Consider the following 25,641-nt stretch of genomic DNA (forward strand, 5'->3'; position numbering starts at 1 on the left):
GACGCGGGGCTTGAACTCATGGACTGTGAGATCATGACCTGAGCCAAAATCAGACGTTCAACTGACTGAGCCATCCAGGTGTCCTAATACCAGAAAATTTTATACCAGAAAAATAGGATGTAACATCTTATTAGATATTACAATATATCATAAGGCAGTATAAGTAATAAAAATGAGAAATAATACAGAATTGAGGAAGGTATAGATGCGGGAGATGTTAGTGAGTAGTTTACACGAAGTTTGTAATTTAATCCTGTTAGATGGGCACTAATAATCCTGTTAGATGGGCACCATTATTATTTCCTTCCTATAGTTTAGAAACTAAAATTCATAGCTGATTTGCTCAGGGGCACCTGGGTGGCTCAGTCAGTTGAGCATCAGACTTTGGTTGAGGTCATGATCTCATGGTTCGTGAATTCAAGCCCTGCATCAGGCTCACTGCTGTCAGCACAGAGCCCACTTAGGGTCTTCAGTCCCTCTCTATCTGGCCCTTCCCATTTGTGCTCACTCTCTCAAATATAAATAAATCTTTTTGTTTTAATGTTTATTTTTGAGAGAGAGAGAGGGAGAACATGAGCGGGGGGCTGGGGGGCAGAGAGAGAGGGAGACACAGAATTGGAAGCAGGCTCCAGGGTCTGAGCTGTCAGCACAGAGCTCAACACAGGGTTTGAACCCACAGACCATGAGATCATGACCTGAGCTGAAGTTGGACACTCAACCAACTAAGCCACCCAGACACCCCAAAAATAAATAAATCTTAAAAAAAGAAAGGTAATTTTCTCGAAGTCATAGAACTAGCAAGTAAAGGATCTTGGATCTGGGACAGGCACATGGACCAAACTTAGGTATGTCTTATTCTCATTTTGTCAGGTACAAATTATAAAAACAGAGTATAGCATAGTGAACAGTAGAGATTCCAGAATTAGACTTATCTTTCTAATTACGCATATTGTGTGTTTGTTTAGGAAAAACATCTAGAAAGATAAACAAAAGAAAATGAAACTACTTTTCAATGATGGAATCCTTATGATTTCACCTTTAATACCTGCATTTCTTTAAGTTATCTTTTTTTTAATCTGTTTTATAATCAAGGGGGGGAAAGTTTTTCATTTTTCATTTTTTGTTTTTTTAATGTTTATTCATTTTTGAGACAGAGAGAGACAGAGCATGAACAGGGGAGGGTCAGAGAGAGGGAGACACAGAATCTGAAACAGGCTCCAGGCTCCGAGCTGTCAGCACAGAGCCTGACGCGGGGCTCGAACTCACAGACCACGAGATCATGACCTGAGCTGAAGTCGGCCGCTCAACCGACTGAGCCACCCAGGCGCCCCAGTTTTTCATTTTTAAAACAACGTTCACTCTTACTGTCACTAAGATGAGAGACCTTCTTAACAATTTGTCATAAATTGTACTTCTGATTTATGTTCTAAATTATTTATAATATGTCGTATTTTTATGGTAAGACTTGACCCTTAATTTCTTCTGACTGCCAACTAAAATGCTAATACAGTTTGAGAAATGACGAAAATTCTCTCACTAAAGAAAGATTCATTGGACAGTTTTTCTTGCAATAACATAAAAGATAAAAATAAGAAATGACTTTTTCCATTTTAAGACTTTATTAGTATTAAGACTACTCTTTTTAAGAATTAAGATGTAATTAATGAGGGATACCTGGCTGGCTTATTTGGCAAAGCATGTGACTCTTGATCTTGGGGCTGTGATTTCAAGCCCCACGTGGAGTTCAGAGATTACTTAAAAATAAATCTTAAAAAGGACTAATGAATTTTGTGTTTTAAGTACACAATCCCACATTACTCCCTAAATGATAAATGCTAACATCATGTGAGCATTTGGTTATTCTGTGCTGCTTTCTTTAATCTTTTATTTCATATTTGTCTTCATGTGTTCTCTTCCAGATAACAGTAAGCATGAATTATGTTGTTGGAACCCATGGATGGTTGCCTTATGACAGAAACATTTCTAATTACTTTACATTCATCAAAGATCAAACTGTGACAAATCCAAAGTAAGTAAATGAACATTTAAAGCAAAACAGGTGCAGCTGGTACCTTATTGCCAGGAAAAACAACTAGATTGATTGGTATCATTTTGATAGTAATACAGTAGGCCTCCAGATTTTCTTCCCTCCTTCTCTCTTTTGTTCTTTCCCTCTTCCTGACTTGATACTCGTTTAAGGATAAAACAACCTATATAATATCATAGGGAAACAAATTATTAGCAATAATTTTGAGGCTTAATTTTATTTTTACTGTACAGTGTTGTTTATAAATAAGCCTTATGTGTTTATATAAGAAGAATTTATTATTTACCTTAATTTGTTAAGTATCCAAAGGTTACATTTTAAGTTAAAGTGATGTTTCCCTTATTCAGAGTTATTTGAGCTGTTTATTAGGAGCAATGTCTTTTTTCCTTCTTATCCCACATAGGTCTTAGTACTCTTTGTGTTTCGCACAAAGCATACCTTCAGCATATTGATATTGAATAATAAAATTCTAGAGCTGAACTGTCCGAATTGGCCCTCATTCTCTGTATGCACGCTAAAGTGCAATCACTTCTTTGTATCTTTCTGCAAAATCTGGGTTGACTGAGTTCACAGTTAGTTCACTGGGAAACAGATAAAACCAACATGCTTGCTTTGGTTTGAGTGAAGAATTATCTTCATGAATATTGTTCAATACACATTTAACTGCTTATGAGGTAGATTTCTGGTTTGAGTTGATTTCCAGTTCCTCATCCTGTCATATCCTTCTTGTGCTTAATACTTGATACTTGATACTACATTTTACAGAATCTACAGTCTTACTAAATTGGCTTTGAAAGACAAGATTTAAATATTTTTCACACCTTCACCAGTCTCAACTTCTTTAGCTTAACCCTTGAAATTATTATTATGTATATTTTTATTTGATGAAAAATATGAATAAGATTAATTTTTTCTGAAAATCTTTATCATTCACTAATGGTCATTTCAATTGAACAGTTGAGATTTATTTTTATTTCTTTTTTAAAGAGATTTAAAAAATAGTTGATATCGGTGTAAATGGTCTTTTATGGAAAAGTCTAATATTTAATTATGTTTACAGAACTCAGCGTAGTATGAATGGTCCTTTTGCTCCAGGGCTGGAAATAACTTCTAAGCTATTCATAGTATCACATGATGCAAAGTTGCTTTTCAGTGCTGGACACTGGGATAATAGCATTCAAGTGATGTCACTTACAAAAGGCAAAACTATCTCACACAATATTAGACACATGGGTAAGTGTTAACTTTTTTCTCCCAAAAAAGCAAAGTTTCCCTGTGTCTTCTAACTACAAAAGTAGTACATCCTCCTTATAAAAAACATTAGTATTTACCTTTGAAGCTGAGTGAACTTTTTTTTGATAGAGCAATGTTATGAACATTATATGCTTTCTTTAAGAGTATTTAATGTTTTGGGGTATACTAAATACCATATAAATTAAATACAGCTTCATAGTATCTGAAAGATGTTAGGCTAAGCCTTTTTAAAAAAATTGGTTGATACAAGTAAGAATTTTAAGACAAAACTTAAAAAAAAATCTGTCGTTGTTGAAGAAGACATCACCTGCCCTATTACTTAGTTAATAGTTAGGCACGAAAGAGGTAAATTATTGAATGTGGTTTAACCTGGTACTTCTTGGCTGTTCATTTTACTATAAGAATAAGACATGGTGTAGATTTCCTCCTGATAAACCTATTACAAAAGGGAAATGGGAGTCTGCTACTAATTCTGTACCAGTGGCTCCTGAGATGCCACTTAGCTCAGGTTTTTACCTTTTAGTAGAAATGTATTTTATATTGTGTGAATTTGCAGTGTAATATGTACTTTTTTGATTAGGGGCATATATTGCACAGGATTTCAGTTCTTAATGGGAGTAGAAGGTAAATGGGGAATGAGAGAGTAAGAGAGCATAGAGGCCTATCAAAACTACCTGGGGATCCATTTCAAGCCTCCTAACCCACTAGCAGGACTCTGATGGACATTTCCCTGCCCTGTGTATACTCTTAACTCTCAAAGCTGGGTGACCTCAAAGAAAGATCCTCTACATGAGTTTAGAAATGCTTGTTTCCTGTGTTATTCTTCCCCAGTGCTTTTCCATTGCCGTTCCTACATTTCTCCTGCTAGAACAACCAATTTAGTAATAGTTTGACCATGAACTAAAATTGCCCTTTTAGTTCTGTTCCAGCAAAACCATGCCATTTCATTTTTTTGTGATTCCTTTTTTCTTACAGATATTGTTACTTGTTTAGCTACAGATTATTGTGGAATACATTTGATTTCTGGTTCGAGAGACACTACATGTATGATATGGCAAATAATACAACAGGTTAGTTCAACATTTAAATAATCTTCCTTTCTGGTGGGACTACTAGAAATTACAGATTTATAATTTTTATCAGCCATATTATACTCATTATGACGTTGCTTCAAGGAAGTAAAGTGTCTTTTTTATGGCTTTTAGATTTTGTACTTGACAGGCTTTCTTCTACTTCAAATTTATTAAAATAATTACCTAAAAATTTTCTTATAATATTTTTCTTAACTTTTTTTTTTTTTACATTTTAATCTTCAATCCTTTGGTAATTAATTTTTCTTTTCATAATTGAGAATAAGATTATTATGTATATAATATATAGATATATATGATAGGGGCGCCTGGGTGGTTCAGTTGGTTAAGCGTCCGACTTCAGCACAGGTCATGATCTCACAGTTCGTGGGTTCAAGCCCCGCATCAGACTCTGTACTGACCGCTCAGAGACTGGAGCCTGCTTTAAATTCTGTGTCTCCCTCTCTTCTCTCTCTGCCCCTCCCCTGCTTGTGCTCTGTCTCTCTCTGTCAAAAATAAAGATAAACTAAAAAATATATATATATGATAGAATATATAGAGTATGTAATATATATTCTATAATAATATAGAATATTAAAATGTATTATTATGTTTACTTTCAGTGGAAAGTCATTTATGCCAGCATAAATGACTACCTACTGAATTGGATCTTCTTCTAGATTCGCCATTTTGTTTCTATAGCAACACCAAAATATTTTCATTTTAATATTTGGTAAAACAAATCTCCTCTCACTATGTTTCTTTATAAAAAATGTTCTCAGCTAGTCTTATATTAGTATTTATTCTTCCATATGAACTTAAAAAATATTTTAACCATATCTTCCTCACAAATCTCTTAGTCTTGATGAAATTATATTTAATTTATATATTAATTTGGTATGCATTGGCATTTTTATAATCATTCCTATCCAGAAATAGGACGTGTCTTTCCATATTTGTTTCTGTTCTTTTTTTAATGTTTTTCAACAAAATCTTTTAATTATTTTTTTCCATTAGGTTCTGTACTTGTTTATGTTTATTTCTTTAAAAAAATTTTTTTTAAGTTTATTTTGACAGAGCAGGAGTGGGGTAGGGGCAGAGAGAGGGAGAGAGAATTTCAAGCAGGCTCTGTCTGCACTGTCAGCACAGAGCCCAAAGTGAGACTCAAGCTCACGAACCATGAGATCATGACCTGAGCCAAGGTCAAGAGTTAGACGCTTAACCGGTGTCTCCTACCCCAGCACCCCTATTTAAGTTTATTTCTGATTATTGTATTATTACTATTTTGAAAGGACTTTTTTAAGTCACTTTTACTTCTTTTTTTTTTTTTTTTTTAATTTTTTTTTCAACGTTTATTTATTTTTGGGACAGAGAGAGAGACAGAGGATGAACGGGGGAGGGGCAGAGAGAGAGGGAGACACAGAATCGGAAACAGGCTCCAGGCTCTGAGCCATCAGCCCAGAGCCTGACACGGGGATCGAACTCCTGGACCGTGAGATCGTGACCTGGCTGAAGTTGGACGCTTAACCGACTGCGCCACCCAGGCGCCCCACTTTTACTTCTTTTTGATTTTGAGAGAGAGCACACACAAGCTGGAGGAGGGGCAGAGAGACAGGAGAGAGGGAATCCCGAAACGGCTCTTCACTATCAGCAGAGCCCAGTGCACAGGGCTCAGTCTCATGAACTGTGAGATCATAACTTGAGCTGAAATCAAGAGTCAGATGCTTACCCACCAACCTATCCACCCAGGCACCCCTAAATCACTTTTACTCTAAATGATTATGGCTAGTGTAAAAAAAAGCTATTGATTTCTATACAGTTATCTAATTGGTTTACCAAATCTTCTTATCCAGCTCTTGTAATTATTAGTATCTTTTAGGTTTTCTGATAACAAAGTAGATAAGATATACAATCATATGATTTGAAAGTAAAAGTGGATGTCTTTATCTTTTCCAATATAATGATTCCAATAAAATGATTTCATTTTATCTTATTACATTATTAGCTAGTATAATAGAGTAAGAAAATTATAGTGAGTATCCCTGTCTTATGTCTGATTTTGATGAAAGTGCCTTCACCATTGTGCCATTTAGTATACCATTTGCTGTTGCATTTCACCATACATTGCTGTTGGGTTGTGGGGTTTTTTTTTTTTGATATTTAAGTAGTTACTTTCCTTCTGATTTTTTTTTTCTTTTGGTAGCTTTTTAGTGGTTTACAGAAAAGTTACAAAAATAGTACATTTTTGCATTTGTCTTATTATTCTCTCCTAATGTCTTTCGCTCCCAGCATCTTTTTTTTTTTTTTTTAACAATTTAAAAGTTGTAGATATTGGGGCCTCTGGATGGCTCAGTCAGTCAGTTAAGCTTCCGACTTTGGCTCAGGTCATGATCTTGTGGTTTGTGGGTTTGAGCCTCACATCAGCCTCTCTGCTCTCAGCACGGATCCTGTTTTGGATCCTTTGTCTCTCTCCCTTTGCCCTTGCCCTCTCTCTCTCTCTCTCTCTCAGTAAAGATACTGTGTTCGTTTACCCCTAAACACTTTAGTGTATATTTTCTAAGAACAAGTCATTCTTATATATAATCACAGTTCAGCTATCAAAATCAGAACATCTATACAATATATAATATATATAGTTATCTAATCCACAGTTCATGTTCTAATTTTGCTAGTAGTTCCCATAATGTCCTTTTTAGCTATTTTTCACAGTTTGTCTTCTTTTACTTGTAGTTTTTCTCTTATTTTCTCTTAATGTATTATGTTGAAAATTCTCCTAGGTTTGAACCATTCTGGAATTCCTATAATAAAACCATATAGGAGCACCTTGGTGCCTCAGTCAGTTATGTGTCTGACTTCGTCTGAGGTCATGATCTCACAGTTTGTGAGTTCAAACCCCGTGTCAGGCTTTATGCCAACAGCTCAGAGCCTGGGCCTGCTTAAGTTTTAGAGCCTCAAAAGGGGCTGAGAATTTGGGAATTCTCCAGGAATAATTTAGGAATCCAAGGAAAAACACAAGAATGAATAGTACTCTAAATAGATGCAGTAGTAAGAACTTGTTTTGCAATATTTGTTTGCGATTAGACAATTTAAATATAGTATAAGCCTTTTTGTAGAAAATAGCCGACTAGAAAATTACCTTTGTTTCTGTGTTTTAACACTAGGGAGGTGTTCCTGTGGGCTTAGCATCGAAACCCTTTCAGATTCTGTATGGACACACTGATGAGGTATTGAGTGTTGGCATCAGCACTGAACTTGACATGGCAGTGTCAGGATCAAGGGTAAGATTTCACCTTTAAGAAATGCTAGTTTTTTCTACAAATTGTGAAACAATATTTAAATTTAAATTCTTTTCATGCTTGCTTTAGAAGCACATATGCTAAAATTGGAAAAATAATTTTTTTTCTAGAATTGGTAAAAGCATAGAAATTCTTTATTGTTTGTGTATGACTTGCAGAAATAGGATTAATCCAGAAAGAAGAAACTTAAACAGACTGGATTCTATTTTGGGATTTTATTGGTCTTATAAGTTAAGGAAAGAGGGCATTTTATGAAATAAAAGACTATTTCAAATTTCAAGATTGGAATTTTTCCTAAGGTACATGTGCCTTCGTAGAATAATCATTTTCTAAGTTCCTTTCCTGTATTTATTTATCTGGCCCTCTTTCTTTTTGTGTTGTTCTGTTTCTTTTTTTCCTATTCTAATATTTTCTGTGTAGGATGGCACTGTGATTATACATACCATTCAGAAAGGTCAGTACATGAGGACTTTACGACCACCTTGCGAGAGTTCTCTACTCCTCACTGTTCCTAATTTGGCGATATCTTGGGAAGGACATATTGTCATCTATTCCAGCATTGAAGAAAAGACCAATCTCAAGGTATATAACAGTTTCATACAGTAGGGCTAGACTATCTATAAGCCCATCTTTTCCTTTCCATATTATACTGTATTTATGAGATATTATTTTGTTTTAGGGATTTATATGGACTTATATAATACATGATTTCAAAAAGAATTTCTGATTATGTGGGACTTCATAAACTTAAGTGGAAATTATAACCAAATTAAATTCTTTTTGCACAGCCTGGGTATGAAAAAACAAGCCATGAATTATGTTTATTTTTCTTTCCATGATAAAGCTATTTAAAAACTAAGAGAATCTTGGGGCACCTGGCTGGCTCAGTTGATAGAACATGAGACCCTTGATCTCAGGGATGTGAGTTTGAGCCCCACATTGGGTGTAGAGATTACTTAAAAAGTTAAAAAAAAAAAAAAAAAAAAACTTACAGGGGCACCCAGGTGGCTCGGTCAGTTAAGTGTCTGACTTCAGCTCGGGTCATGATCTCATGGTTCATGAGCTCGAGCCCTGCATCGGGCTCTGTGCTGACAGCTCAGAGCCTGGAGCCTGCTTCAGATTCTCTGTCTACCTCTTTCTCTGCTCCTCCCCCACACATGCTCCCTCTCTCCCTCTTTCTCAAAAAAAAAGGGAGGGGGGAGCACCTAGGTGGCTTAGTCAATTAAGCAACTGACTTTACCTCAGGTCATGATCTCACAGGTCATGGGTTCGAGCTCCATGTCAGTCTCTGTGCTGACAGCTGAGAGCCTGGAGTCTGCTTCAGATTCTATGTCTCCCTCTCTCTCTGCCCCTCCCCTGCTCGTTCTCTGTCTCTGTTTCTCAAAAATAAATAAACGTTAAATAAAAATTAAAAAAAAAAACCTTATAGCTTTAAAAAAAAGTTAAGAGAATCTTTTTGTTTTATGTTAAGAATGCGGGGTTTTTTAGACTGGATGAGATTTTAATTCTTTTGGAGGGGTGAGAGTTCTTGTTTAATATTATTTACTTAGCAATTATTTAGTTATTAAATATTTTCTTAAAGTATGAAATTATTTCTGATTTAAAATCACTTTAATAATATTGTCTACACACTCTCTTTATACATAACTGTATGTTTATTTCAACATTAAATTTGAAATTATTAAATCATTAAATTTTGAGATCATTAAATTATTTTCATCTAACTTTATAGGATAAGAGTGCACTACATCTGTTTTCTGTAAATGGCAAGTATTTAGGGTCTCAAGTCCTGACAGAACAAATATCAGATCTGTGTATCACTGGAGAACACATTATCACGGGCAGTTTACAAGGTTTCCTGTCCATAAGAGATCTCCACAGGTAAATATAAAGAATTGTTGAAATCTCACTTAAGAAAAGGTGGTAATAGGGCACCTGGCTGGCTCACTTGATGGAGCATGCGACTCTTGATCTTGGGGTTGTGTGTTCAAGCCCTACATTGGTTGTATAGATTACTTAAAAATAAAATCTTAAAAAAAAAAAAAGGAAAAGAAAAAGTAGTAATACTTTCAGCCTAGAGTGGAAATCAGGAATCAAAGATTTCTAATTTTTTGGTTTATCATTTATTATGAACATGTCTTTTTTTTGGTAACTCTGAAAAAAATTGAGAAAGCTAAAGAATTTCTGGATTAGTAAGTGAAATATAGATGTACATTTTTAAAATGTAGGATATTTTATGTTACGTATATTTTACCACAAGTAAAATTTTTTAAAAAACAAAAAAAATTTCATAGTGCCAAGCCTCAATTATGGATTTAGAAATTTGTTAAATTATAGTTTGAATTTTTACAAACTAAAGTTAGGGTTTAATTTTTTTTTTAATTGGGGTAAAACAAACTAAGGTATTTTTAAGGCTAATGTATGTGTTCATGATTGTGTGTATGTGTGTGTAAAATGGGTGGGGAGTCTTGTTATTAAAGTGAAGGGAAAGGATGTTTAAATAGTGGATACGTTTTTGAGCTTTGTATTCTTCGTATTTACTAGTTTATGTATACAAAGCACTGTTATTTCCTGTATTTGTATTTGTTATGCCCAAATACATTCTTTTCCTCCATTTTTAAAAAATTTATTGTGGCTTATTTACACTACTGAGACTATCTTGGCCCCTCCCAAACCTTTCTTTTCTTTTCTTTTTTTTTCCCCCAAACCTTTCTTATAAATCATTTCCTGATCCATTGTGCTCTATCCTACCACATTCATGTCAGAATCATTTCTGTACCAACACCCGTCCCTGTTTTTGTATGTCCCTTCTCATTTTTGTCATTCTTTCTCCTGTGGAAGAGCACTGAATCCCTATTTGAATCATATCTTTCCAACATTTTGTTTTACTCAGGGTATTATTAAGAGAATCTCAAATCAGGAAAATGAATGAGATCTTATAGCAGGTTAGTCTAAACACAGTATGTACTTCAGAGGATTCTTCATTCTGTAATCCTAAAAGCCATGGATATTTTCCATAGTTAAGTTATGTTTTTATATCATAACCATATATTTATGGTTTTAAATATTATGTATTATTTTATATTATATATTTATACATATATCTTCTAAGACAAGGCAAATAGACCGATTTTATTGACCTTACCCCCCAACACATGCACACTGTTTTAGCTTTTTAATCAACAAGATGAAAATCTTTTAGTGAGAAGATTTTGGTTAGAAGAAAAAATATATATATTTGGTTGTATATATAGTTAGAAGAAAAACAGATGTTGAGAATGAGAAAAGATAGATTAAGTATTTTAAGTAATGCTATAATGTAGGCCCTTGTGTGAGCCATTCAACCTTTCTGAATCTAAGTTACACATCTGTAAAATTAGAATGGAGAACCAGGTGATCATTAAATTATCTTCCAGGTATTAAATTCCATGAATACGTTATGTATCCATGTAATTATGTGTGTGTGTTTTCTTTCTTTTCTAGTTTGAATCTCAGCATGAATCCATTAGCCATGCGGATGCCTATCCACTGTGTTTGTGTAACCAAAGAATACAGCCATATTCTTGTAGGATTAGAAGATGGCAAATTGATTGTAGTGGGTGTTGGCAAGCCAGCTGAGGTAAAACATAGCATCAAGAACTTCTTTTCCCGTACTATTGGGGATTCCTTTGGTTCTCCTTTGTTCCAGCTGAATCAGAAGTCTCCATTATGGATGAACAAATTAACCAAATTTGATTTTTCAAAGGGCAGTAAATGAAAAGGCGATAAAGCTAGTATTCAAGAGTGATGTTTATATTATGCTTCAATTGAAGGCATACATTTGACAGTTTCTGTCCTCTAAATGAATAAGAAAGTTCTTTTATTTTCTGTCTTTCCAAATCTAGATTCAAGACACGACTTGGATTTTTAATAAATAAGAGCCTTTATAAAAAATTAAATACAGGCTCAAACAATAAAACTATTTACTTTAATTTCAATAAATACCAGTATGACTGTATGTCAATTATCCTTTTGTAAAAGCATCATTTTTTTACTTGGAACTACAGATATCCCCATATAATATCCTAATTCTCGGTGAGTTTCCTGTAGTTACTGTAAACTTATTTGCCAGTGGTTTATCAATTACTGAACATTCAGATATCATAAATCTGATACTGTTCCTTAGAAAACTTGGTGGCTATACTCCAAGTAATATAGTGATTCTGTTAGAAAGTTAATTGTATTACATAGAGTCAAATTAAGCATTATCAATTTTTATTGATACCATCAGTCTTTTCTGAGAAATCTAAAATATGGCATCTGTAGTAGTTGTTTCAAGAGAAGTCATTGGTGAATAACACAGTGTCACTGCTTTTAATAAATCTACCACGGATCATAGGAACCTTTTTGCTAAGTTTTCATCAGTTCTTATACCTGTTCAGGATATTATTATAACAAAAGAGAGGTCTTACTAAATTAAAGTGATTGCACCATTTACCTTCAGTTGTAACAGTCCCCCAAAGAATGTCAGCAAGTCTGTATCTTGGTATTTCACTTACATTTAAAACATTTTAGGCACTTTTTCTCTTTGAGTATGTTTCACTTTCTGTGGATTACTCAAGTGCCCTTTAAATTTGCCTGCATCTCCCCACCTTAAGTAATTTTTCAGTTTCTAATTTTACTGAATTTTTTTATATGAAGTGACCATTATGTGCACACACTTTTCTTTTAAAAATCGATTGGAACAAAAACGCCTAAGCAACTTCATTTTGTAGGCTTAAATCAGTGTTTTGTACTGTTTATTAAGTAAGTTTTTTGTCCTCCTTGAAAGTTTTATGTAGTCTACAACACATAGAATCTGAATTGTGTGCAGATTTGGAATAAAAGTATTTTTTATCTGTTTTACATCTTTGGATGTATCAGTTGAAGTATGGATCTACTTTAGTACATAATCAAATACTTAGAATCTTGCATAATTAAGATATAATTCCATATGACAGTATGATTAAAGCTTTAGTTATGAAAAGATCTTTATGTAAAGATCTAAATTTATCATAAAAGATCAAAGTCTTGATTAATGTGTACTTTAAGCCATGTATCAGTTTTGTATATTACACTGTCAGTATGAAATTCATATTTATTAATCATATGGTAAAGTGATAATAGATTAATGGAAATAATGTTTCTGGAAATGAAAATGCAAAACAAGCATGCTAAAGTGTCTTTGCATGAGGCTTGGTTTTTTTTTTTTAATCCCTTTAATAAATGTACCCTAGAGAAGGGTAACCATTAAAAAAGGCTGGCAGACATAAAAAATAGATTATACTTGGGAAAGTAATTCCAACAAGTCATATTGTTAGTTTGAGAAATGTGTCCCACATGGATTCTTTTTTGCCTTACCTAGAATTATAAGCACTTTTAGAGGGGCATTTATTTACCGATTGGATTAATATTTAATTAATAATTGTTATGTGCTGAGAAGCGTGCTAGGTGGTACAAATTTAATGGTGAACAAATGTGATTCTCACCTTCAGAGAGCTTATGCTATACTTGTTCTCTAAATTATATTTTATCATTTTGTTGCTAAATGTCATTTTTTGAAATTCTTATATCAAAATACTCTAAAATTATTTTGTTTCCATCAGAACATTATTGTACTTTCTTATTATCCTTGTGATTAGCATCAATAGTACTTTAAATATAAAAGGAGAAAATCCTCAAAATTATGTGTCTTATTAGCTAAAGTAAAATTCAGAAGATTATTTTAATGAACTGTGAAATATATTTCTTTAATTTATAAAGAAAAGGACTGATAATTTGGACAAACTGGGACATTTAATTTTAAAATTTACACATTGGCATTAGACCTTTCTCAGTTGAAAGACAATTGGTATAGAGAAGCCTTTCTTTAATTATTATTAATCGAGAATCATTAAAATGTTAATATGAATGATTCTGCTAACAAAACTTACATTCTTACATTCTGCATCCTACAAAATCAGTGTCTTATATATCAGTCTCACTTCTTTTTTTTCTTTCTTTTTTTCTTAATCACATCTGTTGTTCATTTCTCTGGATTACCTTAAACAGATGCGTTCAGGTCAGCTTTCTCGAAAATTGTGGGGATCTAGCAAGCGGCTCAGCCAGATTTCAGCTGGAGAAACTGAATATAATACTCAAGATTCCAAGTGATTACTATTTCCATCTTCTGTCATGGATAACTGAAACTTGATTTATTGCTTTGTCACTTTAACCACATCTCTCAACTATCTGAATGTTTCAGGGCTTTTATCACTGAAAATCATTTAGGGATTATCAAAATTGAATATGCAATGTGTATAAAGACATAGGTTGTATTATTAGCCACTTTAAAATTTTCTGGTTAATATTAAATCCAGTTGTATTGACTAATTATTGGTCTACACTAAGGTGAATTTGAGAAAATACATTTGAATTAGATTTGTGGTTCATTCCTAAAGATCATTAGACCCATTAAAAAAAAAAAAACTTCTAAAAAATAAAGAAATACCATATGATTCCCTTATTATTCCAAACAACAAAATTTAAGTTATTTCTAATAAAATAGTACAGATGATGGGACAGTTGAGAGACATGGCTTTTAATATATTCTTTAGTTAATCATTTTCCTATTTACTGACCACCATATTTAAAAATATATCAGTTTATTTATGAAACTCCTGATTGGAGGTAATATTTTAAAGGCATCTGTTGCACACTTAGATTTTCAAAACTCAGTGTAAATTCCAGGTTTTCATGATAAGTTGACTATAAGACTATTGAAACCGGTACATTGGGTCATTCCACTACTGCTAGCATATTACTAATGAGAACTTATTGAAATGTATTATTATATGCTTAAATAATAAAGGTTGAGTAGGAATAAGAGAAGCTGAGATATATTTTGCAGGTGTATTTCGTTAGTAGTGTAATTAAGGAAAATGCTGATTATGATTTTGACAGTTGGATCCTTTAAGTAGCATAGTTTATTATCTGCAAAGTTCAAAATTTCTTGGTTTATTCTTTACTAAGCAAATACTGTGTTTCCCCAATAATTAGAAGTGTTAGCAATGATACCCAAATACATTAACATTTTTACCTAGAACTTCCACGTGATTGATACATGAATTAAAAAGATATAATGCATCATTAAAGTAGTCACTTAGACATAGTAATTGTTAAAGACACGTTTCTACTTCATGTTATGTATAACTTTTAAGATTATAATTAATTTTATTATACATCGTTAGGTGTTACATTATGTTTTACTGTTCGAAATTTTAAAGTAAAATGCTGATAAATTTATTTTGGAATTCAAAGTGGTTGATAAGCCTAGTGCTTTTATAAGGTCATCCTTTTGAGTTAGGTCAGAGAGCTTTTACAACTACAAGTGTCCTTAATCTGAGATACCACAGGTTTGGGGTAATTTATGAATCCCCTGAAATTGTGTGGAAATTCTGTGTGTTAACTGCAGTTTTTTTTTTCAGGAGTGAATGAGTGTGTGGCTTTCATAAAGGGGTTTCTGATCAGAAGGGGGAAAAAAGATAATAATAGCTTCTTATAAAATAATATACCTTTTTATTCCACAAATCATAGATTTCCTTACATCCAATTCTCTTCTCCATGGAATCTTTGAGAACCTTTCCCTCTGCAATTCTTCTATTGCCCCCAGTATCTATTGCCCTTTTCTTTATAATTCTATGAATGAGTAAAAAATTTATGAGAAGTAAAGGATTCTGTTTAGGGAAGCTTTTTGAATAGATATGATCTGTTCAAGTCAGGACTAATAAAAATTCATAGAAGAATTTTCTTTACAATTATTTAAAATCCTCTGTTTTATTCAGTGAAAACAAAAACAAAAAACCATGTTTTAGATAAGTAACACTGAAACAAATTGGTGCAGCAAGTATAAAATAGAGCACATGTAAATGTGAAGATTTCCTTTTTAAGGGTTTCAGGAATTTGTGATGAAAATGTCTCAAATCAGTAAAGATAATTATGATTTATTGAATTTATTGCTTCTATTTATTTCATTTTATTTTTTCTGTTACATTTTTTAGAAGGTTTCAAGTCAGCAAAACCAACTTGATTGATTTGGGGTATTTTAAATGTTAATTTTTAAAAAAACTTTTCTGAATCAAAACTTCGGAAATTTTTCTTTTGCTTACTTATCCATTGACTGTGGTATAGTGTTGCCTTCTTTATTTTTAAGGTTACTTAATAATGGTTTTAGAATTATTTTGGAAAGTTACAAAGAAGTTTAACTGAAATTATTAGGGAAAAATTCCTAAATTTATGATGTTTTAAAATTACCAGGGAAAAATTCCTAAATTTATGGTGTTTTACTTTGCTGCTTTTTAGATTGAAGAACCAAACAAGCAGTATTCATTTTATATCACAAATAGAAGACCCTTTGTTCACAGTAAAATAAATATCCTACCTAGATTAACAATAGATGTTTAGAGCTGTGGAATTCTTCCTTATATTACTTTTTCCAAAAAAGTGAAAACCAAAAATGTAGGATTTTGAGGAAAATCTGATAATACTAGCAACAGTCTAAAGGAATGGAAGTTAACTTTATCTATTAAACAAATACAGTAGAACCATTAGTTGAATAATACAAACCTCTTTTAAACAGTGTAGCCCACTGAATTAATTTAAAAAATGACCAGATAAAATCACTGAAAAGATATACTTTGGGGATTCTGGTGTATTTAGATGTTATCCATAGAAACGGTTTCTGCTTATATAATGGGAGAAGTGAACAACAGTGTGATGAAAATGGAATAACAAGTAGACATTTCAGTTGATAAATACAGTATCTCAACTTGGCTGCTATGAAGTTTGTTGTCTAAAGAAACTTTCATCTGCTTTTGTTTCTTGACACTGGTAATAATGATGGAAATAAAAATCTCAGCATCCTGTGATAGGAAGAGATTTATACTAAAATAATGATTTTACTTTTAGAAAGTGAGATTTAAAATATTAAAGCATATAATACCTGTGTTCATTTAGAAAATAAAGCAAACTTTCAACTCTCCAATCAGTATTCTGTCATTACTTAGATAAAATTGGAGGAGAGAAGGAAAAATAGATCAGGGCATGGGAATTAGAAAAAGTATATAAAAATAAAGCTTGTCCAGTTGGTTTAAAATCTTTTTGAGCCTAGGAAGCTTGTGTCAGCTATTCTTAAGTGTCTATCTATTAACTTCCATTAGGTCACAGTGGTTTTTTTTTAGGTCACAGCCTTTTGTCAGAAAAATGCCAGATATTCATGTGTCATCAGCAAGAAACATCAGTGAGGCTTCCTTTTTTTCTGTTAGGCATATAACAATTATCCTTAAGAGACTGGTATTGAAAGTTACTTTTACATTTCTGAAGCAATAAGTGTACCCTCATAATTAATTAGAATTCAGATTTGAAAGTTAAATCTTAAGCTAAGATTTTTTTTTATATTTTACTTGAATAGGAGTAAGCAGAGAAAATTTTAACTTGAATACCAGATTTTTACTTAATGATGATCGACACATGGCCTTTGTCCTGAAGTGTATTTTATATTGTGACTAAAGAAATCACTCATGAAAATCTTCTAGTTAAATTTAAAGAGGTTAACTCCTTTTATATATTTACTTTCACGAAATGAGTAGCATTGTCTTTATCACCTTTCCAATGAAAAGGTGCAAGTACATGGACTATATTAAACATAAATATTAGATAATATGTACTATCACAGGGTATGTGTACGAGTGAGTGAAGGTTGGTCTCTTCAAATACATCAGTAAATTTGTCTTCCATTAATTCTTAAACCTGTCTGTAGGATGTAATTTTTGATATAAGAAATGAAATAAATTATTTTTCTTTTCTAAATCTAATCCTTTGTTTTCCTCTATCAGCCAGACTCCTAGCTTGTCCTAATTTACTGTTCCTTTCATCCACTGACTCTGTTCTTTCCCAGTAAGTAGCCAATCTTAAATATTTATCACTCTCAACAAATATCCACTCTCAGTATTCTTTTTTGCCCAATTCATTTATCGTATGTACCCAGCATTTGCTTTGCTTTAAATTTGATCCCATCCAGAACATTGTTCTGAAGAGTTTTTCTGTATCAGAGTCCTGGTGGTGCTTTTTCTGATGACATTGTTGCAACAACAGTACAGTGTTACCAGTCATCATTTCAATATTGTTAAAATGTTGGCCACAACTTTAGTTCTTTAATTTGAATCCAGCATTTTCTAAGCCAGTGTTTCTTCATTGAGATTGTAGATCAGACTTGTCCGTGAAGATAGATAGATAGATAGATAGATAGATAGATAGATAGATAGACACACACACACACACACAAACACACAGAAGTTTAGGCACTGTTCTGGACTTTCTGAATCTCTTGGTACAAAAAAAAATTATCCCAGAATTTAGATGTTGTCTTAAAATATTTTCTGCTATAGAAATTATATCCATCCATTTTTAGGAATCATTGCATATTCACAGGCTTATATGAAACTAGGTTTAATCTTTGTCCTTGGAAACATTTTGTCTAAAATTTGCTTGGAATGGCTTTCCTATCTTCATTTTGCTTGCCACCACAACAACCAAGTTTCCTTTTCAGTTGCATCATTCTTATAATTTTCTTCAAACCTGTCATATTTGAATATTCTAACTAATAGTGGTTCCAACAAAAAAGATATTATGCTGTTTGCTTATATTAGTTCCTAGTGACTGTTAGTGAATATTTTTGCATATTTGAATTTAGTAACATTTTCAAGTATCAATAAAAAGCATGATTTACAAAATGCTAGGTTTAAAAATACAATTGGATCTCTTATAGCCTTAAAGGAAATGATATAATTTTTCTAATTAAAAAGCATTGGGTATATATATTCCCTAAGTACTTCTGATGACTTTATGGAAATAATCTTTAATTTTTTTCATATAAAAAGTCCTAGTATTTCAGAAAATAAAGCATTGACATTTAAGATATTTAGGCATATATTGGAAACAATGCAATTTTCTACATTAAAAATATAAGGCCATCCTAGATACAGGAGTTACATGATTTTCTTCAGGATAAGAACCTGTGTAAAAGTGGCTATATTATACATTTTTTGGTTAGATTGTATAAATCATCAGACATATCTTAGGTTATCTCACTGATATTTGTTACATGTGGGTGATTTCTAAACAGGATTTGGACCTATGAAGCAAATGGCTGTAGTAAAAATTAAAAGGACAGAAATCAACTGTGTTTACTTTTGTCTTAATGCCTATAATCTTAAGAACTGAAAATTCAAAGGAACAAGTAGAAAGTTACTAATCTAACGTTTGTTTTCTGTGGTATAGTTTTAATGTTTCCTTGGAAACTTACTTTGTAAATATTACCATAATAACACTAACAACAGCACAGTTATGTCATTGAAAGAATTACCCATTCAGTTTTCAAAGTTGACTATTAATGGAGTTTGGGGTGTGTTTGTGTGTGTGTTTTCACTTATAATATAATGGCTGTCACATTATTTAAAATTTATAACTATTTTTGAACATACAAAATGATTATCACCTTATTCCAATGTAGCATTGTAATTTGAGAACAAAAAACAAGTTAGGGTTTAGGTAGGGTTGAAAAATAAAATTATATTTTATTGTTTTAAATAAAAACTTTAAAAGTCTTATTCCAAGTAGACGTTTTAAAATTTTATTTTGGCAATAATATCTTTCAACTTAATATGTATTAAAACCAGAGGTTCTGTGATAGCCAGTGTATTAACTGGGTAATATTAAAATGCTATTTTTTATGTTCCTTCCCTTGGAAATATTTCCCACACCATCCAAGCAATGTGTTTTAAGACTTAGGGGGCTCAACCTACAAATTCAACATATGCACATCTTGCATTTTGAAGGAAAAGAACTTATCTGTGATGACCGCCATTTTGCTCTTCAGAATGCTAAAATTATATTAATCAATAAATACTTCAGAAAATGGTTCTGGTAAGGAGATACCAGTTGTCACACTTACCTGAAAAAAAATCAGCCTCTTAAATTCTTATATAGGGATTAAAGAGAATAATTATTTCTTCCTCTGGGGTTTTGATTGCTTTTTTAAATATTTATAATAGTGTCTACCTTTTTCCAAAATTATGACATATTACAGCAAAGATCTTACTATCAAAGATCTTTCACATTTTAGACTTTTTCTTCTGCATTCTGCATTTTACTGTTTTCTGTGATTCAGAAATACTATCACCAAAAATATCTTTGGATACTGTTTATTTTATAGTTAGCTTTATGTAAGAAAAACTGTTACAAAACTGTATGGCTGCTCTGTTGTCTTCAGAAACTCTTAAGGAGTATGGCTTTCTTTTCCCCAGTTGTACGCTTTTTATATAGTTGGAGTAAAACAATTAGCAAAAAGTAAGCAGAGATCTAGCTAGACCGTCCTTTTCTATCAGATGCTTTGCTACAGAAATGAATCGATTAAGACAGAAAACTATCAAACATGTATGTTTGTCTCTTATGTCAGTTTTTCTGGGACCCAGATTAAACAGGAACATTTCAGTGTTATCACAGATGGTGACAGTGACTTGAATGCATATATATGCACATAAAGGAGGATAGCTAAAAATTCGGAATTACTTGTTATAAAAAAAAACACTTGCAAATCGTGCTGCTACTTAAATATTTAAGGAATTCAGAAAGTTGTGTAGTTATCATAAAATGGTCCTTCTCATTTATATTACTGGAATTGACCATGAGAAAGAATATCAAGCCTTATTTATATCTAATTATTGACTGCAAACTGTGACTCAATATTTGTATTCCAAAAAAAGTGGTCTTAAAGTTGAGAAAATTTTAGATTTAATAAAAATGTGTAAATTTTGATTAGTCTTCTCATTAAAATGAAGTTACTGTTAATTTGGTGCAATACATTCTTTCCTTCCTCATCCTTTTAAGATTAAATATATAAGTTGTATATTTTATTTTGTTACATTGAGTGCTGTTTTAAATTTTTCAGTGTGTATATATGAGCTAATATTTGTTTCTGTATAGCAAGATGGAAGATAATTGAGAATTTTGCACTTTTTTTAGTCCTTTGGAAATTTGTATTCTAACAGCTTTTAAGAATGTACATTTATTTTGTACATAATACATTAGCTTTGTGTATTAAATGGGTTTAAATCAAATAAAAAAATGATGTTACTTTCTTCAGTTTATCTGCAATTGTCACTTCATGGTCTGATTAGAACTTAGCCATGGCTAAATTATTTGGGCAAGGGATTGAATACAGTTTTTGTTAAGCAGTAATCACTGCTTCTTTCGTTGAGAATCTCTTCTGTAGTCCTATGTGTACAAGATAAAGATTATGTTAATTGACCAGTTTTTGTCATACATAAAACAGATATTAAGCCTTTGGTTATAAATCTCCCTAGAAACATAGTTACGTTTTCCTCCCTCGGTTAATGATCATAAGAGATTTCCATTTGTAGTTAAATAATACATTGAGCTGAGTTTTTTAAAACTTTTATTTCCTTTCATATAATTAAAATCTTTTATTCATCAACTTTTGACAGTCTAAATGTTGACCTAATTCTCCTGTGTTTGTTAGGGTTAATAAAATTTAATCCATAATAAAACAGAATTCTAAGCTCTGTTTTAGTACTTTTTTAGTAGTTTAAGGTTTTTAGTACTTTTGTTTCTAGATCTAGAGTAATGACACAACAGAAATGAACATTAACCTTTTTGTAGCCTAATACCATCTTTGCATGATACTACACTTTTAGTCACAGGACAAAGCCGTGTTATTTAAAGGCTTAATTAAGGCTGCCTTGGGACACCTGGGCCGCTCAGTCCATTGAGTCCAACTTCGGCTCAGGTCATGATCTCCCGGTTCGTGGGTTCGAGCCCCGCCTCTGGCTCTTTGCTGACACCTTGGAGCCTGGAGCCTGCTTCAGATTCTGTGTCTCCCTCTGTCTCTGTCCCCTCCCCTGTTCATGCTCTCTCTCTCTCTCAAAAATAAATAAACATTAAAAAAAAATAATAAGACTGCCTTGCTTCTCTGAAATAAGTCAATAATGCCATACCAAGCATCAAACAAATGTATTTATTTTATGCAGTTATACTGGAGTTATATTTTCTCACCATGTATCATTCATTTGATGAGAAATTAAACCATTTTTTGAAACCTTTTATTATGAATTTTTTTTTACTACTTTTTTCACTACTAAACATATTAGAATAATTTTGACAGTCTATTCAATACTTGTAAAACTCTTTACCTCACAGTATGTTTGGTGCATTTTCTAAAGTTGTGTCAGGGGCACCTAGCTGGCTCAGTTGGTTAAGCATCTGACTTCGGCTCAGGTCATGATCTCATGGTTCATGGGGTCGAGCCCTGTGTCAGGCTCTTTGCTGACAGCTCTGAGCCTGGAGGCTGCTTCGGATTCTGGGTCTCCCTATCTCTCATTCAAAAATGAATAAACATTTTAAAATTAAAAACAACAACAATAGAAAGTGTCCCTTCAAAAGTGGTTCAATTGTAACTTTGCAGAAATTGGAGAGTGAGAGGAAGGCCTCAAAAAATTTGTGAATTAGCATTTTTCATGATCTAGTGATAGAACCTTCTTTTTGAAAGTAAGTGCCTTCTTACAGTATTCAACTTTAACTTATGTCCCAAATCATTTAACAAATCATGGATTCTCACGCGTGCCTGGGTGGCTCAGTCGGTTAAGTGTCTGACTCTTGACTTCAGCTCACGTCATGATCTGACAGTTGTGGGTTTGAGCCCTGCATTGGGCTCTGTGCTGACAGTGTGGAGCCTGCTTGGGATTCTCTCCCTCTCTCTCTTCCCCTCCCCTGTTGGCACACTCTCTGTCAGAATAAATTTTCAAAAAATCATGGATTCTCAGAAGAAAATAGTGTGCCAAGTCATTCCTATGCATATGGCATGATGATTAAAGAGAAGTAAAGATGGGTTTAATTATTTAACCTAGAACAATAGTTGCAGAATCCTATTTAAGCATCTTTGGTCAGAATACTTCAAGCAACATCACAGAGGCATTTACATATGGGAAAACACATAAGAATGTGTTTAATGAGAACTTGAACAGTGTCAAACAGGTTGAAAATGGACATTGACAGCTTAAAAACGATCAGATTTTACATCTGAAAGGGAATATGTGGGTCATCAGGAACTTTGAGAAGACAATCTAAATTTTCATTAAAACCCAAAATCATTTTGAGAGCTTGTGTTATATGCAAATACTTTTGTTTTCCCATACTGACTAAATGAATAGAATATTAACTAACAGTCTTATTAATTAGAGCTATAGTCACATGGGGAGATTTATCCAGGTACAGGCTTTCTCCAGATGGTGTTACCGTGATGAACTTGTGATGGTTTAGGAATCGGCGCTATCACTATCCTAAAGAAAATCAAACTTGGGAATGCTAATTGACACAAGTTCACAAGAGTGACCTATATAAGTTACAGTGCAAATTCACTAATTTATAATGCAGTGTTTTCTAGTGGTTTCCTTCCTAAGACAACCTCATTTTTTTTTTATTTTTGAGAGAAAGATTGTGCGCCCAAGTGGTGGAGGGACAGAGAGAGAGGACTCAGAGGATCCCAAGCAGGCTTTGCAGCAATAGCAGTCAGCCCAATGAGGGGCTCGAACTCACAAGCCTTGAGATCATGACCCGAGCTGAAGTCGGATGCTCAACTAACTGAGCCACCCAGGCATCCCAAGACAACCCTCATTCTTTAATTTCTCACAGTTGTCTTACATACTGTTAACAGATCCTAATGTACTAAGGTCACTACTATTTTTTTAAGTATATTGAAATGGGAAATTTTGATCTACCCATCAATATTGGTCAAGATTCTCAGATATTATCATATGTCTTTAATAGAATGGGATCCAGTGAAAGAGCTCAGGTCTGGAACAAAAGATGTGGCTTCAATTTACATTTCTCCTATAAAGTACCTCTATGACTTAGAGTAAGACACTTAAACCTATCTGGTTTTAGTTATTTCATGTGTAAAATAGAGTGTTAATGATGTTTAGGGATCAAATGAAATAACATTAAAGGATCAGAGGTAAGAAACACACTATTAGAGGGCACCGGGCTGGCTCAGTTGGAAGAGCTTGTAACTCATGGTCTTCGGGTCATGAGTTTGAGCCCCATATTTGGGTGTAGATATTACTAAAAAAGTAAATTAAAAATCAGAACAAGAAAATAAGGGATCATTGACTGCCCTGTGAGTGTAAATTGTAAGTCCAGCACATCATTAATCAGAGCAGACAGGCAATCATCTGAAGGATGTGTGATGAGATGTAGTAGGATGCCTGTTAGGTAAGCTGTGATTCATAAGATCATAAACCAAAAATTTTTTTAAAAAGAAATACACTGTTGTAATACATAATTTTAATTTCACTTTAATGAAAGTAGGCCAAATGACATACTGGTTGTAGGGATCCAGATTATTGTACTACATATGTTAAAGTGTTAGGTAACAAGTATGGAATTCTTCTAAAACGTACCAAAAGATTAATAATAAGTTATACACTATTAAGGGAATATATGATACATACAATGTTATGGCAACACAGACTAAAATAAAGAGACAAATCTTATTCAAGGAGATCAGTTGCTTAGATAGTCTGACACAAAAGAGAAATTACTTCCTTGGCAAGGAGTAAGCTTTTAGTAAGAGAGGCGAAGTAAGTTTCTTTGAAGTGAATAACTAATACCCTGAATCTAATTACTATAAAATAGTACTTAACTGATAGATATTCTTTAAGTTGTGTCATTTTATTTAAAGGTCATTATACTACATTCCTGTTGGTGCTATAACAAACTGGCACAAATTTAGTGGTTTAAAACAACATAAATTCACTTTTACAATTCTGGAGGTCAGAAGTTAGAAATCAGTTTCAGTGATTCAGTTCAGTTTCTGTTTCTGACTTTTCTTGTGTCCTTCCTATTAGGACTATTGTGATTATGTTGAGCCCACATGAATAATCCAACTTGATCTTTCCATTTCAAGAGTTTTAGTTTAATCACCTCTGCAAAGTGTATTTTACCATGTAAAATAACATTTACAAATTCCAGAGATTAGGATGTGGACATATTTGGGTGCCATTATTCAGCCTGATACACTAATGAATGTGAAAAATAGTACATAGCAGTTATGCATTCTTTTCTTTTTTGCTACCTGGGCCAAATTATTCCCTACTGTCTGAACAAAGAAAATTTCTCCAATTGAAAAGAATTTAAAAATTATCCTGTATATGTATTATGCCTCAATAAACTTGAAAAAAAATTTTTTTAATTTTTATTTTTTGAGAGAGAGAGAGAGAGTATGAGCAGGGGAGGGGCAGAGAAAGAGGGAGACACAGAATCCGAAGCAGGCTCCAGGCTCTGAGCTGTCGGCACAGAGCCTGACGTGGGCCTGAACCCACGAACCTTGAGATCATGACCTGAACTGAAGTCGGACGCTTAACCGACTGAGCCACCCAGGTGCCCCTGACAAGATTATATTTTAAAAAATCTATCCAAGAAATACTATGACCCAAGATAAGCTAATTTGGCATTACTGCCAGGAAAACACTGCCAGGAAAAAAAGATGTGAAATCTTGATTATAAAAACAGAGATACTGCTGAAATGAAAACTTTATAAAACAAATAATTTCTGAATTATGTGTCCATATTTTATTTTTTATCCAAACACACTAGACCATTCTAGAATACCTAGGCATGTGCAATAACTAAGTTCACCTATCTTTGTTAGTTTATTGACTTTCAATCATAAAAACCATAGTTTACACATATTTTAAATTTGGCATTATGAAGGTATAATTTTAGGGCAGAAAGATAGAATATCACTTATGTAACAGTTTGTTAACTTCCTTTGTGAGTTCTAAAGTATTTTGACATGTCAACAAAATCCATACCAACATTCCCGTCTCCCTAAATCTGTAGATTT

The 25,641-nt window shown here is 32.9% G+C and overlaps 1 protein-coding gene across 3 annotated transcripts in view; it reads left to right on the forward strand.

Moving 5' to 3' along the window:
* Window positions 1–20,864, forward strand: part of NBEAL1 (neurobeachin like 1) — a 176,213-nt gene extending 155,349 nt beyond the window's left edge. For 2 of the 3 annotated variants that reach the window (XM_040475897.1, XM_040475898.1), the window contains 8 exons: window positions 1,920–2,029; window positions 3,108–3,280; window positions 4,277–4,371; window positions 7,533–7,649; window positions 8,088–8,249; window positions 9,400–9,548; window positions 11,151–11,286; window positions 13,737–20,864. In XM_040475897.1, coding sequence (XP_040331831.1) covers window positions 1,920–2,029; window positions 3,108–3,280; window positions 4,277–4,371; window positions 7,533–7,649; window positions 8,088–8,249; window positions 9,400–9,548; window positions 11,151–11,286; window positions 13,737–13,838 — 1,044 coding nt within the window. In that variant the 3' untranslated portion in view covers window positions 13,839–20,864. Of the gene's footprint in view, window positions 1–1,919; window positions 2,030–3,107; window positions 3,281–4,276; window positions 4,372–7,532; window positions 7,650–8,087; window positions 8,250–9,399; window positions 9,549–11,150; window positions 13,415–13,736 lie in introns of those variants that run through there. The other variant, XM_040475899.1, reaches the window with a different exon arrangement.
* Window positions 20,865–25,641: the final 4,777 nt, after the last annotated feature.

This window comes from Herpailurus yagouaroundi, unplaced genomic scaffold (assembly GCF_014898765.1).
Source record: "Herpailurus yagouaroundi ecotype Mexico unplaced genomic scaffold, PumYag 140, whole genome shotgun sequence".
NCBI classification, from domain to species: Eukaryota; Metazoa; Chordata; class Mammalia; order Carnivora; family Felidae; genus Herpailurus; species Herpailurus yagouaroundi.